Here is a 16,125-nt window from a genome sequence, read left to right as displayed (position 1 = left end):
TTCCTCCTGTATTTTTAAAGTTCTCTTGGGGCTCATCTTCTCTCCTCTGGGTGGAAAGCTGTGGAATTAGTTACCCCACTCTGTCTTGTACTCTCATCGCTGTCTAGGAGACTAGAGAGTGGGAAAAATGGATAGTTCCCCTTCCTCCGAGTTTAGCTCCTGCAGTCTCTCATTCCAGCCGCTTCTGTGAACACCATGTGATTGCTCATGGCTCAAGAGAAGGAGGGAAAAAAAAGACAAGAAAATGGAGGGATTTTCATATTTCCTCTCAGTGTTAGGAGTTCTCTTTCTCATTCTTTGAGCCAGAGCTAGAGGAGCTCTCTCTGTGCCCTGGCGTCCATTTCTGGGTTGGCTTGGTGATACTGGAGGGGAAAAAAGGGTAAACTCACTGAGGATTCAGTGATATTCTGAATTCTGGTCTTCTTCCTTAATTCTTCTCCTCCCTTTTGCCTTTGAAAATCCTCAAAAATAGTGCTTAGCGCATGCCATCTAGGTTTTATAGCTGGACTATACCTGTGAGGTCTCTCTTCCCCACACCCTGCGGCTGCTTATTGTCTGTCCTCATTTTTTTTTCTTATATTTATTTTTATCCTTGATTTCCTTCTCGGGGTCACCCATCTGCCTGCATCCCTTAATGTTTAGCCGAAGATTGTTGTTTGTTCAAAGACTGAATTTGTGCACAAACATCTCTAGCCAGTAAGGCTTCCAATGTCTGGCCAACAGAGACTGTGCATACACACAGGAGATGCGAGAGAGCCAGTTGGTGGCTTGAAGTTTGAATGCATTCCTTGGTTCACACTTTGATCCATCAGCAGAGAGGACGTTTTGTCTATCTTTATAGTTGGTTTTGGTGGAGAGGATTTATTGTCCTCCTCACTTCATCATACTGGAAGACAGAACTCCACCTCTCAAATTTTATGTCTTAAAATAGACACCCCTATCCTGATTTCCCCTTTTCACTGAAACAACAATGCTGTAACCCAGACTCTTGCCTGCAGTTTTAAAAAGGCATTATAATTGAACTTCACACGTAACTGCTTCTGTTTACCTCCTACTTATACCACATCATTCATGTTCTGCATTTGCTGTCCTGTCTCTGAGTGTTTTGCAAAAGATGTTCTTCCTGTCCGGAATGTCTTCCCTCTTTTGTGTCATCGCTCCAAGACCCTCTAAGCCTCAACTCAAGGCTCTTGAAGGTCTACATCCCCCACCCTTCACTCCTTGGCCCAGGTGGTCTCTCCATGCTCCCTAAGTCAGAATGACCTCACCTTCTCCCACCACCTCTCGATTTCATAGCACTTTTCTCTATTTCTTCATTGTTCATGCTGCCTGTGTTTTTGTTTATGAATTTTCACATCTAATAAAATGGAGATAATATCTACCTTGGTTTTTGTGAGAAATAATTATCCTGAGTACCTGTCACAATATTAGGCATGTAGTGAGTGGTGGCAAACAGTAGGGCCTTGAATGCCGTCTCAAGGAGTTTAGATTCTATTCTGATGCTTTAATTACACTTGTTTTCTTGGTGAATGTTAAATTATCTCATTTGGGACAAAGTATTCACTTTTATATCGTTGAAATGAAGTTGTCTTTTTGAGCCAAATGACATAATGTAGTAAGAACACAGAGTATTTCAAGAAGATTGTACTTTGTCCCTCAGGTTTAAAATGGTAGCAAATAAGAAGAATCTATTAGTCCCCCTTTTTTTAATATTAAAATCTTTTTTTATTGTGGTAAAAAACACATAACATACAATTTACCATCTTAACAATTTTTAAAGTGTACAGGGGCTTCCCTGGTGGTGCAGTGGTTGAGAATCTGCCTGCCAATGCAGGGGACTCGGGTTCGAGCCTTGGTCCGGGAAGATCCCACGTGACACGGAGCAACTAAGCCCGTGTGCCACAACTACTGAGCCTGCACTCTAGAGCTCGCGAGCCACAGCTACTGAGCCCATGTGCCACAACTACTGAAGCCTGTGCGCCCTAGACCCCGTGCTCCACAACAAGAGAAGCCACTGCAGTGAGAAGCCCGCGTACCGCAACGAAGAGTAGCCCCCGCTCGCCACAACTAGAGAAAGCCTGTGTGCAGCAATGAAGACCCAATGCAGCCATAAATAAATAAATAAATAAATAAATTAAAAAATAAAGTGTACAGTAGTGTTAACTATGTGCACCTTGTACAACAGATCTCTAGAACTTTTTTGTCTGGCAAAACTGAAACCCTATACCCATTGAACAGCAACTCCTCTTTGCCTCCCTTCCCCCAGCCCCTGGCAACCATCATTCTACTTTCTGGTTCTGAGAGTGACTAATTTAGATACCTCATGTAGGTGGAATAATGTCTTTGATTTGCCTTTTTGTGATTGGCTACTTGACATAATGTTCTCAAGGTTCATCCATGTTGTTGCATGTGATAGGATTTCCTTCTTTTTTAAGGCTATATAATATTCCATTGTATATGCCATGTTTTCTTCATCCATTCATCCTGTGTTTATAGATTCATCCTTTGATAGATATTTAGATTGCTTGGCTGTTGTGAATAATGCTGTGAATGTTGTGAATAATGCTTGAATGTTGTGAATAACAACTCTTGGCTGTTGTGAATAATGCGCAGTGAACATGAGTGTGCAGGTATCTCTTCAAGATCCTGTTTTCAGTTCTTTTGGGTGTATACCCAGAAGTGAGATTGCTGGATCATATGATAATTCTATTTCTAATTTTTTGAGGAACCATCATACTGTTTTCCCCAGTGGCTGTACCATTTTATATTCCCACCAACTGTACACAAGGGTTCCAATTTCTCCACATCCTTGCCAACACTTGTTATTTTTGTTCTTTTTGATGATAGTCATTCTATCAGGTGTGTGGTGATATCTCCTTGTGGTTTTGATTTGCATTTACCTGATGATTAGTGACATTGAGCATCTTTTCACATGTTGGCTCTTTGTACATCTTCTTTGGAGAATTGTCTGTTCATGGCCTTTGCTAATTTTTAATTGGATTTTTGTTGTTGTTGAGTTTTAGGAGTTCTTTACATATTCTGAATATTAACCTCTTATCAGATATATGGTTTGCAGATATTTTATCCCATTCTATAGGTTGCCTTTTCACTCTGTTGATTCCTTTCCTGTGTAGAAGTTTTTAAGTTTGATGTAGTCCCATTTGTGTATTTTTGCTCTTGATGCTTGTACTTTTGGTGTCCTATCCAAGAAATTGTCTCCAAATCTAACGTTGTGAAGTTTTTCCCCTATGTTTTCTTCTAGGAGTTTTATAGTTTCATGTCTTCTGTTTAGGTCTTTAATCCAGTATTAGTCCTTCTTAAAGTGTTCTTTATATTATTGGGCAGGAATAAGAAGTTTGTTCTTTAGTATGACAGTAATTTGTAATATTTAAACTTTCTTTTTCCCTCCTTTCCTCCCTCTCTCCTTTCTTCCATTATAGCTTGAAGATGACAGACTCATTCATTTTTTTTTCTTAATTGCTTTGCTGTGAGTAGAATGATAGTGAATTCATTTTCAACAAAACTTTCTTGTTTGCTCTTTGATTAACAGGAAGAAGATGAGTCTTAAGTCTGAGCGCCGAGGAATTCATGTGGATCAATCAGAGCTCCTGTGCAAGAAAGGATGTGGTTATTACGGCAACCCTGCTTGGCAGGGTTTCTGCTCCAAGTGCTGGAGGGAGGAGTACCACAAAGCCAGGCAGAAGCAGATTCAGGAGGATTGGGAACTAGCAGAGCGGTAAAAGGACTTAACTAGGGGTGGTTTAACAGTGATATAACTGGATACATAGCTCTGTCATTGTCAGAATACATTTTTTTCTTCTGTTTTGATCTGTCAGCAAGTCAGTTTAATATTAAGAGAAATGAATTTTTTCCCCTCATTCAGCATTTAATGAGTAGCTTTCAGTGATTTCTTTATTTTGTCTTTGTCTTCACTTTTAATTGTTCTGTGTTTGGGATGCGTTAGTCTTAGTTCTCTAATAAAGACAGTAAGCTCCTTGGAGTGGAAGAATAGAGATAAACATATTTTGTGGTGAAGATTAAATGAGGTTATTGCACATGACTTTCATCAAGCATTATTTTCCTTGTTCTTTTAATATATCCAGCATGGCATCTGGCACAGTGATAAGCACATAATAATAGAAACCTGTTGATTTGTATATATAATCCTTACATTACGGAAATTTAACTTTTCTTTAAAAAAATGGCATTTGTTAGTATTATGCAGAAATATGATTATGATAAAAATTAAAACATAGAATGTCTAGTGAGCATAGGAACTAATAAAATACCATGAATAATGTTAATCCTTTACCAAAACATCCTAGAAACTGTGAAGCTTCTCAATAAAAGAAAGACTGATCTCTGACAGCTTTTGCTAGTTTTTTTTTGTATTTAATCAGGTATATTCGTTGAGTGATTACTTTGCTACCATCTGTGATGAACTCAATATTATAAAGTACACTCGCTGCTTTCAGTGACTCCATAGTCAGTCAAAGACAGCAAATATAGACATATAACATTAACTCTTTCCTCGGGTTTCCCATTGCATTCCTGATAGTCTCTGTAGCTGATCCTATTTTAGAAAGAAAGTAGAGGCCACTAGGCATGAATTCCCTTAGCTTTCTCCCTGGTTATCAAACTGTGTCTTTATAGTAACTTCTGTTTTGTCTCAGAGAAAGATGTGTGCGTATTCCATTCTCACACCAACACCTCTACCTGTGATTTTGTTGCTGTTTCTTACTGCTTCCAATTGCGACCTTGCTTGAGATTTCCTACAGCACTTTCTGATATTTGAACAGGCATGAGAATCACCTGGAAAGCTTGTAAAAACCATGGTCACTGAACCTCACCCTCAGAATCTCGGATTCTTGTAGGTTGGGAGTGAGGCCTGAGAGTTTGCATTTTTAACAAGTTCCAAGGTGATGTTGATGCTGCTGTCTGGGGAATCCACTTTGAGAACCATAGTTCTATAGATAGCCTTTGAGATTTACTATAAATACCTCAAATTCAGCTGGTCCAAGGCCAGATTTCTTGCTTTTATTTACTCTAATCCCCACTCCCAGCAGTTCCTCCTAACCCTCCTCCGGTATCAATTAACGACATCACTATTTATTCAGTTGGCTAAAAAACATTAATTTCTCCTTCACCTCCCACACTGTTTACAACTAATTAAGCAAGTTCTGCTTATTCTAGCTAAGAGAAGTGTTTTGAATTTCATCCTTTCCTTTTTTCCAGGTTCTTATTTCTCTCACTTAAATCTTTGTAATATATTCTTTTTTTTTTTTTTTTTTTTTTTGTAATATATTCTTAATTATTGTCTCTGTCCCTAGTCTCTCTGCCCCTCAAGTTGTCACACAGCTACCTGCATTACCTTTAAAACACAGATCAGATAATGGTAACTTACTGGATTATAGTCTTTCTTGGTTCCCCACCACATGAGGAAATCCAGGATTATAGCAGGCTTGGCAGTCAAGGTTTCTTACCACCTGGTGCCTAGCTGTACATCCAGCATCATAGTCCATCACACCGTCAGTGATCTGACTACGTTGAATGAGCTTGGTCCACAACAAACGCCACATCCTTCACATGTGTGGTACCTTCTTCCTGGAATGCCCTTTTACTTGGCGGAATCCTCTTGATCCTTCTAAGACTGGCCTAAATGTCACCATTATAAAACCTTCTTGGACTCCTTCAGCAGATTTAGTTTATTTTTTCCTATGTTCTCATAGCACTTGGGTTTTGCTCTCTACTATAGGCACTGTTACATTGTGTGGTAATTATTTACTTGTCTTTTTCTCTCTTCCAGCCTTGAGGTTGTCAGGGAAAAGGACTAGACTTTACTTGCTTTATGTAACACTAGTACAATTGCTGAATGAACATGATCCACGGAGAAGTCCCTCTTGAAGTTTGTAGTAGCACATAGGAGAGCTTCCTGTCAGAGACCTCAGACCTATTTGGTGTATTTAGCCTCTAGCTCTACAAATTTTAGATCCCCAATTCATTGAGTTATTACCTTTAGATACAAGGAGAACTTGGAGAATATCAGGGTTAAACTTAACCTCTTCTTGACTTACAGACTACAGCGGGAGGAAGAAGAGGCCTTTGCCAGCAGTCAGAGCAGCCAAGGGGCCCAATCCCTCACATTTTCCAAGTTTGAAGAAAAGAAAACCAATGAGAAGACCCGCAAGGTTACCACAGTGAAGAAATTCTTCAGTGCTTCATCCAGGGTTGGATCAAAGAAGGGTAATTTTCTGATTCTCTTTTTTCTTTTGTGCCCAAAGAGGTATAGAGTAGATCCACAGTGTATGTGGGCTCAGCTTTCTAATTTCTGTAAGCGTTCAGAGAATATCAGTGCAGACTTGAGATGTTGGGTTTGAGGTGCAGATGACGTTTGAAATCTCTTTGGTTGGAGGACATTGTGTTTTAGAGAACTTATTTACTCTATAAGAGGAATAAAAGTAATTGAAATATGTAGTTTTGGTTGTAAAATTCATTCCCATCCCATCTGTTTGGATGTTTTATTTTTTGTGCCTTTAATTTTTGGATATTGGTTTGTTCTCCTTTGTTTAATATCCTCACTATCCATACCTTATCAGAAATGACTGTTTCTAGCCTTAAAGTTGTCTAAAAAAGAAGTTTTCTGAGAGCTTGTTAGAGAGACAGCCTGTGTGTTGAGGAAATACTATGTAGAGAACATGTAGGAAAAGGCTTACTTTTGTATGTACTTGACCTTATTCATCCTACTTCTTAAAATTCCATATTAAACAAGCAGGAAGATTCTCGCTAGTGAGCAGATAGGCTAGTTGAAGTGGCCTAGTAGGAAGCAAGAAAGAATGTCTGTTGTTAGGGCTTAGTCTCTGAACCTTTATGTTGGTAATCAGAGCTATGCAGTAAATTTGAAATGGTGAGGGATACTGGGAACCAACACTGATGCTTTCGGTAGAGCTGTTCTCTTAGACACTCCCTTGCACCCCCTCACCCCCTGCCCCCCAACCTGGGGTAATTGTCATGAGATTTTTGGTCTGCTTAAAGGAAGGGGCATAATAATATCACACCTTTAAAAAAATTAATAATAATAAATATTACACCTTAAGATCTTTTCTGGTCTTTCAGATTTAATGACTTGGTTTTTGTTTTATTAAAAGGAACAATTGCTTATCTAAAAACACAGCACGTCTCTTTAATAGAGGCAAACCTTTAAATAATCTTTTTGTTCACGTGAGTTGTTCTTGGTTGGCTGTCACTCAGCAGTTTTCTCTACAGTAGTAAGAAGGGAAATAATCAGTACCTGCTAGAGATTAAATGTATTTGATAAGAATGTATTTGGCTCATGATTTATTTATTAGAAGATAATGTAGTAGGGTGATTAAAACTGTAAGCTTTGGAGTCACCCTGGTTTGAGTCTCAGCTTTGCAGTTTGCTAGCTGTGTGACCTTAAGCAAGCTAATCTCTTTAAGCCCTGTCTATTCTGAGGGACAGTAATACCTATCATAGGCCTGTCTTGAGGATTAAATGAGCCGATGTGTGTACAGAGTTCAGCACAGTACCTGACACACATAGTTAATCTCCAGTAAGTGTTAGCTATTTTAAAATGCCTGTTGTTTTTCTGACAAAATAATCTCTGCTGGTAAGGAGCTCAAAGGTATTGATCAAAGCCATGCATTCCTATTTAGCTTAAATTCTGTTTCCTGCTTTGAGAAAGTCTCATTAACCTTATGAATTTATAGATGTATGGTGAAATGGTATATGACAACAGATGAAATAGTAAAGAAATTGTAAAACACATCAGCTGTAACTGCCACATTTTACATAACAATATGAAAGCCCATAAAGGTTAACTAATTTACCCAGGGTCATATAATGAGTTGATGTATTAGACCTCAGGTCTCCTAACTCCTGGTTAAGCTTTTTTCCATTATATCCCTTGACCTTGAAATATGTGTTTTTATCTATAACTGTATCTGTGTCTGTATCTAGATAGATAGATAATGAAGTTTCTATTACTGAAGTGCTTAATAGTCACATACATTCATTGACTATACTTGGCAATTTAAAAAAATCATGTCCTAAGACCTTCTGTACAGTATACATTATATTATGGAGAGAAGATTTGTACTTTAAAAGAAAAATTTCAAGTGATTTTTTATCTTAAAAACTCTTATGTGGAATAGTTCTTAACTTTTTTCTTCTCTTTAGAATGATAGATTTTTACTTTATTTTTTTTTTGATCTTTAGCTGTTTTTTTGTCTATAGAAAGCATATGGTGAGAAAGACCTCAGAGTGTTGAGGAAAAAATTGATGTGTGTACATTAGAAAAGAGGATGCTCTTGGATCTTTGTTTCACAGATTGCTTATGTAACTCTGCCAGGCGAACTTTGCATTTCAGGCTGATTATTTGTTTGGCCTTTGCCTGTGGATAAAGTTAGCCTATACTAAATGCAGTTTTAATTTATTGACTGTAGACTACAATAAACCTTTTGTGTTCTGTATTCTTTATTTCACTTTGTTAATCCAAGATGTCCTTGCTCTTAATATTTTACTTGCTTCTATTGGTAGCATGAAAGAAAGCTCTTAAGCCAGGGCAGGTTGGTAGTATATAGAAGTCAAATAACCTAAGGGATTTGAAAAGTATTTTAACTTCCTGTTAGAATTGGCTGTCCCTCCAGAGGAGGTAAATGGAACAGCTTGACTGTAAAGACTCAGAGAATTTACTTTTAGTTCTTTACTCTCCAAAGTAAGGTTGAGTGAGCTATAGTTTAGAGTAAATCATAGGGGGTCAGCCAAGTCGAAATACGTGCTCATATGTTCCAAAATGCCCTTTTCTTTTGGAGCTCAAGTAGATGTTGTCACCCAGAGTAGACTCTTGTGTATATCTTTTACAAACTAATCTGAAAGCAGTGCTCTAAGGAGGAATATCTTTTCTTTTTTTAGAATTAAAATACCAATCTTTCTACTCAGACCTTAGAGTCTAAATACTGTTCTTCACTGAAGTGAATTAAGGTTCCTTGGAGAAATGACTGATTCTGGAACTTGAGCTGGGAAAGAAGGGCCCCTCAGAAATGTTGGGGACAGGTCAAAGGCCCAGAAGTCAGCTTGAATGGGTTCCCACTGGCCAAAGACAATAAATGGAGTGTAAATGAATAAAACAATAATTCATTAGTCCGTCCAACTAATAAAATAGATAAATAATTAAATAAAGAAGAGGAGAACCTTACCATAGGATCTTGACTAATAAATATAGGAGTGATGGAGATAGAAAATCACCATTTTGTAGTCATCCTAATAAGAGTTGATTCAGACAAGTTTCATCAGTGTGGATGCTAAGTCTGGGATGAGAGGAGGGGGTTTCCCGAGGAACAAGTTATGAACATGATCTCAAATTAACTCCCACAACTTATTTATTAATTCCAAGTAGGGAAATGGCAGCTACATAATGATGGGGGGAAATGGACATCCTGTGCCTCTAGATATGTTACTTTGAGAAGAACACAACATGAATTATGTAATAACTAAGCTGAAAATTTATAACCTGAAATCCAGTCATGAGGAAACAGTAGAGGAACCCAAATTGAAGTGCATTGAATAAAATAAACTGGACTGTATTCTTCAAAATTGTCAGTGTCATAAAAAAACAAAGGAAGTCTGGAGAACGTTTCTAGATGAGAGGAGACTAAGTATACATGACCACTAAATGAATGTGTGACCCTCAAGTTGATCCTGTGTAGAAAACAAATACTTTTTTTCAATAACTACAGTTAGCAACAGAATATCCTTGTTGCTGAGAAATAGTCATACTATAAGGGGTAAAGCGCATGAAACATACAATCTACTCTGAAAAAATTTAGAAAAATAATACACACAGACATGGAACAAAATGTTAAAATTTTGTAAATCTGGATAAAGGGTATAAAGGAATTCTTTGTAACAATCTTGCAGATTTTCTGTAAATTTGAAGTTATTTCAAAATAAGATTTAAAAAACAAAACTATAATCCTCTTACACTCAGTGCTATCCCAAGACCCGAATTTCAGATGTTAATTAAGTTGAAGCATGGTGTTAATTACATCATTTGAAGAATTACTAATGAATTGCTACTTTAATCATGTGGGCCTCTTTGGTACTTAGATGAAACTGAAGTAACGATTCCCCAGGTTGAATTTGGAACCAGTTTTATAATTGTGCCTGTTTTTACAGTCATTTCTCAGGTACACTCAGCTTGATTGCCTTTTCTTGTCTACTCCAAAAATTTTTTTATCTTGTAAAATCATCTTTTATAATGTTTTGAATATAATGTATTTGGAACATGATCAGTTTCTGACTTTCATTGATAAGGACAATGAGAAATTTTTCCCCTGAACCAAATATGTGGTTTCTTTTATTTTACAATACCAACTGGATATCCAGCAAGTCTGTCCTGTTCCGACCCCAACTACGCAGAGTCAGCACAGACTCCATAGGTTAAGGGCTGGACCCCACAAGACTGCCCTCACCTCAGATGCCAGTTGCAATCCCCAGGAGTGGGGACACCCGTACTTCTGACCAACCAGGTGTAAATAGGGGGTTCCCACAACCTTCTCCTTAGGTTTGATAATTTGTTAGAACTGTCTCAGGAAGACAGTTTGTTTATGCTTATGGGTTTATTAAAGAATACAACTCAGGAACAGCCAAATGGAAGAGAGATGCCTAGGGCAAGGTAGGGGAGGGGGGCACCAAGCTTCCATGCCATCTGGGCATTTGCTCCCAGCACCTCGATGCGTTCATCAATGTGGAAGCTCCCCAAACCTTGTCATATAAGGGTTTTTATGGAGGTTTCATTTTGTAGGCATGGCTGATCAAATCATTGGCCATTGGTGATCAAAAATATCTATCCCTGGGCCAAAAACCAAATATATATATTTTTTATTATACTACAGACTATCTGCCTTTTAGTCCATATTATATATCTATGGTCAAAACAGCTGAAAAAGTCAGAAGAACTATAATATTCTACTGAGTTGTCCTTATTCTATTTGGATAATCTGAGAAACGTGGGATTTTCAGTAAATTTTTTTAACATTGAGATACAAAATATGTTTTTAGTACTAAAATGGTGTTAACCATCTTTACTACATGATCACGCTCTATTTTGATATTGACATTTTTAGGTTGTGTTTACTCTTTCACAGCTATCCTTCAAATAGCCTTTTTGTTGAAGATTTTGCTTTTATAAATTTATTTATTTATTTTTGGCTGCATTGGGTCTTTGTTGCTGCACGTGGGCTTTCTCTAGTTGCGGCGAGAGGGGGCTACTCTTTGCACAACTGCAAGCGGTGTGCGGGCTTCTCATTGCGGTGGCTTCTCTAGGCGCGTGGGCTTCAGTAGTTGTGGCATGCCGACTCAGTAGTTGTGGCTCACGGGCTCTAGAGCACAGGCTCAGTAGTTGTGGTGCACGGGCGTAGTTGCTCCGCGGCATGTGGGATCTTCCCGGACCAGGGCTCGAATCCCTGTCCCCCCTGCATTGGCAGGCGAATTCTTAACCACTGCGCCACCAGGGAAGCCCCTTGAAGATTTTGCTTTTATAGGTTTACTTTATTGAAGATTTAATTCGATTTAATATGTCATCTGGCTTGCAGACAGCCTTACGTAGTAGGTGCTCAGTTGATACTCGTTGCTTAATTTAAATAGGAATAAATATGCTGTAATGATAGGAGGGAATTATGGTGTGACTGTGAAGAACTTGGGCTTGGGAGTCAAACAGATCTGGATTTAAATCCCAGATTATCTTCTTTTTCTTTGTTTTTTTTGTTTGTTTGTTTGTTTTTTTGCGGTACTCGGGTCTCTCACTGTTGTGGCCCCTCCCGCTGCGGAGCACAGGCTCCGGACGCGCAGGCTCAGCGGCCATGGCTCACGGGCCCAGCCGCTTTGCGGCATGTTGGATTTTCCCAGACCGGGGCACGAACCCGTGTCCCCTGCATCGGCAGGCGGACTCTAAACCACTGCGCCACCAGGGAAGCCCCCAGCTTTTCTTCTTAACCTGTGTAACATGTCTCACGTAAATGACTTAACCTCTAACCTCATTGTATTCATGTGTAAAATGATAATTCCACCTACCTAACAAAAAAATTTTATTGGTGTGTACATTTATTATTTCATATGGTTTCAGGAATATAACAAAATTGTTAAGGGTTGATGAGAATGTGGAGTAAAGCACAGTGTCTGCCATGTAGAAAATTGTCATTGAATGATAGCTTAAACATTATAATTCAAGAGCACATTTTGTTCTGCTGCCAAGACTTTTTAAAACTGAGTGTTTGGATTGGGAAATGGAAAGCTTGATAATCATAACAGACTGGCTATACTTGAAATACAAGTTTTGCTTCTGTATTAAAAACACAGGGCTATTTAGACTACTTATATTTAATGAAATTTTTGATAAGATGGAGCTTAAACCTACCATTTTGCTCTGTTTTCTATTTATCCCATCTGGATATAATTCTTTCTCTCCTCTTTTCTTGCCTTCTTTTTGTGTTTTGTTTTTTTTTTAATTATAAATTTATTTATTTATTTTTGGCTGCGTTGGGTCTTCGCTGCTGCATGCAGGCTTTCTGTAGTTGCAGAGAGCGGGGGCTACTCTTTGTTGCGGTGCGCGGGCTTCTCATTGCGGTGGCTTCTTTTGTTGTGGAGCACGGGCTCTAGGCACGCGGGCTCAGTAGTTGTGGCCCACAGGCTCTAGGGCACAGGCTCAGTAGTTGTGGTTCACAGTCTTAGTTGCTCCGCGGCATGTGGAATCTTCCCGGACCAGGGCTTGAACCCGTGTCCCCTGCATTGGCAGACGGATTCTTAACCACTGCATCACCAGGGAAGCCCTTAAGTAAATTTTTGAATGAGAAAATGTCTTTTATAGCTGCCCACATATTTGTCATTGCTGATACTCTTTGTTCCTGCCTAGTAGGAAAAATGAATCATTTCCTGTCATGTGTGCTCAGGAGATTGTTCTGCCCACTCCTTTACCCAGTTTTTTCTCACGTGCATGTGCAGTACTCAGTCAGAGACTCAAGGGAACCCCTCTGCAGTTATCTGGAGATTTTTCTTTGCAGCCCATCCTCTATGTGTTTTGCCACGCAAATTCTGGAAACTCTGGCCTTCTTGAGCTCTAAATATTGTTTCCCCAATTCAGCAAGTCTGCTAGGCTCTGAGTTGCCTCTCCCTGTGCCAAGGCCTAAAAACTCTACCTGCAGTGAGCTGGGGCACTTGTAAGATTTACCATGTTTGTCCCCTTCTCTCAGGGGTTACTCTCCCCACTGCCTGTTGGCCAGTGTTGAAAACCATTTTTTCATATGTTTTGTCTGATTTTTCTAGTTGTTAAGGCAGTAGGGTAAACCTAATCCCTGGTGTTCCATCACGACTAGGGGTGGAATTTATCAGATTGAGTGAAAGGTTAAATTCCAAGTATTAAAGAATATTTTCTAATTGTACAGGGTGTCAAATATAATTTTGGGTTTTCCGTATTGGTAAAAAAAAGTTTCAGAAACGATGTGCCAGTTTTTGTTTTGAGTTAAATTATGCCTTATTTGCTTAAAAAAAAAAGGTACATCCAAATGGCTCAAAAATAGAAGGTATATATGGTCCCTCACCCATCTAGTTCCCAGTCCTTCCCCCATATTCAGACAACTTTTGTTACTAATTTGTGTATCATTCTTTTGTTTTCATTTATAAACACATTTGTTCTTATCCCAGTCCTCCTATTTTACATAAAAGCACACTACGCATACCCTGCTTTTTTAGCTTAGCAATATATTTAAGAACTCTTTCCTTATCGGTACATAAAAAGGATACTTTTAAAATTTTAAGCTACGTAATATTCCACTTTATGGATTAAGCCAAAGTTTATTTAGTCCCTTAGTAGTGGCCATTTATGCCATCTTCAGACCTCTCCTTTTACAAGTACTAAAATGAGTAGCCTTGTACATATTTCATTTTGTACATGTGCAATTATGTCAGTGGAAAATTTCTCAGAAATGGAATTGTTGGGTCATAGGATAAATGTATTTTTAATTTTGATGATTATTGCCAAATTGCATTCCATTGCAGGTGTGTCATTTTACATTCCTACCTCCATAGTATAAGTGCCTTTTCCCCTATATCCTCATCAACATCAAACTTCAGATTTTTGCCGACTTGTTAATTTTTAAAATGACCTTTAATAATAGTTTTTTTTCTTTGTCTTTTTTAAAAATCTTATTGGAGTATAATTACTTTACAATGTTGTGTTAGTTTCTGCTGTACAACAATACTAGTAGGTTTAATTTGCACATTTGTTATCGTGTGTGAGATTGAGTATATTTCCTATGCTTAAGATCCATCTATGTTTCCCTTCTGTGCAGTGTTAGTATTCTTCACGCATTTTTCTATTGAACCGTTGGATTTTTCTTCCTCTATATTTATAGGAGTCCTTGTATATTAGGGAGAACAGCCCTTTGTGATGTAGCTTACAAACATTTTTTCCAGTTGGTTGTCTGACTTTTGACAGTATTTTTACCATACATATAGTGTGTTTTTATGTGCCCTTCTTGTCTTCTTTATGTTTTCTTTTAATATGATTGAATTCTTTTAGGGTGTCTACATTTTTTTTCATAACTTAAAAAAATTTTTTTCTTTAATTTAATTAAATTTATTTATTTATTTATTCATTCATTCAGGTGCGCCAGGTCTTAGTTGCGGCACTCGGGATCTTTTAGTTGCGGCACTCGGGATCTTTTAGTTGTGGCATGCAGAATCTTCATTTGTGGCGTGTGGGCTTTTAGTTGCAGCATGTGGGATCTAGTTCCCTGATCAGGGATCGAACCTGAGCCCCCTGCTTTGGGAGCGTGGAGTTTAAACCACTAGACCACCAGGGAAGTCCCAGGGCTTCTCCATTTTGAATCATAGTTAGGAAGCACCTGATACTTTAGAAGATAGGCAGATACGTGATTTGGAAAGATAACCATAAAGTGCAATTTTGATCTGCTAACTACTTAATATCAACATGCAGTTTAGAGGGGAAAAGGGGGGTTTTTGTTTGTTTATTTTTTCATATTCTTGTCATTATGGTTTATTACAGGATATTGAATTTTGTTCCCTGTGCTATACATTATATCCTTGTTGTTTATTTTTATATGTGGTAGTTTGTATCTGCTAATCCCAAACTCCCACTTCATCCCTCCCTCACCCTCTACCCACTGTGGTAACCATAAGTTTGTTTTCCATGTCTGTGAGTCTGTTTCTGTTTGGTAAATAAGCTTATTTGTGTCATATTTTAGGTTCCACATATAAGTGATATCATATGGTATTTGTCGTACTCTTTCTGACTTACTTCACTTAGTATAATAATCTCTAGGTCCATACATGTTGCTGCAAATGGCATTCTTTCTTTTTTATGGCTGAATAGTATTCCATTGTGTATATACACCACTTCTTTATCCATTCATCTGTTGACATTTAGGTTGCTTCCATGTCTTGGCTATTGTACATAGTGCTCCTGTGAACATTGTGATGCATGTATCTTTTTGAATTACAGTTTTGTCTGGATATATGCCCAGGAGTGGGATTGCTGGATCATATGGCAACTCTATTTTTAGTTTTTTGAGGAACCTCCATACTGTTTTCCATAGTGGCTGCACCAATTTACATTTCCACCAACAGTGTAGGAGGGTTCCCTTTTCTCCACACCCTCTCCAGCATTTGTTATTTGTAGACTTTTTAATTGAATTTTTTTTTTTTTTTTTTTTTTTTGGCCACACAGTGCTGCATGCAGGATCTTAGTTCCCTGACCAGGGACTGAACCTGTGACCCCTGCAGTGGAAGCATGGAATCCTAACCACAGGACTGCCAGGGAATTCCTGTAGACTTTTTTTTTTTTTTTTTTGTGGTACGCGGGCCTCTCACCGTTGTGGCCTCTCCCGTTGCGGAGCACAGGCTCCAGATGTGCGGGCTCAGCGGCTGTGGCTCACGGGCCCAGCTGCTTTGCGGCATGTGGGATCTTCCCAGACTGGGGCACGAACCCATGTCCCCTGTATCTGCAGGCAGACTCTCAACCACTGCGCCACCAGGGAAGCCCTGTAGACTTTTTAATGATGGCCATTCTGACCGGTGTGAGGTGGTACCTCA

At 38.6% G+C, this 16,125-nt stretch overlaps 1 protein-coding gene across 4 annotated transcripts in view; it reads left to right on the top strand.

The window, feature by feature from the left end:
• Positions 1 to 16,125, top strand: part of RABGEF1 (RAB guanine nucleotide exchange factor 1) — an 87,553-nt gene that overhangs the window by 48,399 nt on the left and 23,029 nt on the right. For all 4 annotated transcript variants that reach the window (XM_030871917.3, XM_030871918.3, XM_030871923.2 and 1 more), the window contains 2 exons: positions 3,551 to 3,736; positions 6,077 to 6,243. In XM_030871917.3, coding sequence (XP_030727777.1) covers positions 3,551 to 3,736; positions 6,077 to 6,243 — 353 coding nt within the window. The remainder of the gene's footprint in view (positions 1 to 3,550; positions 3,737 to 6,076; positions 6,244 to 16,125) is intronic.

This window comes from Globicephala melas, chromosome 15 (assembly GCF_963455315.2).
Source record: "Globicephala melas chromosome 15, mGloMel1.2, whole genome shotgun sequence".
In the NCBI taxonomy this organism is placed as follows: Eukaryota; Metazoa; Chordata; class Mammalia; order Artiodactyla; family Delphinidae; genus Globicephala; species Globicephala melas.
Note: the sequence above shows the minus strand (reverse complement) of the source record. Positions and strands in the feature narration are given on the sequence as shown.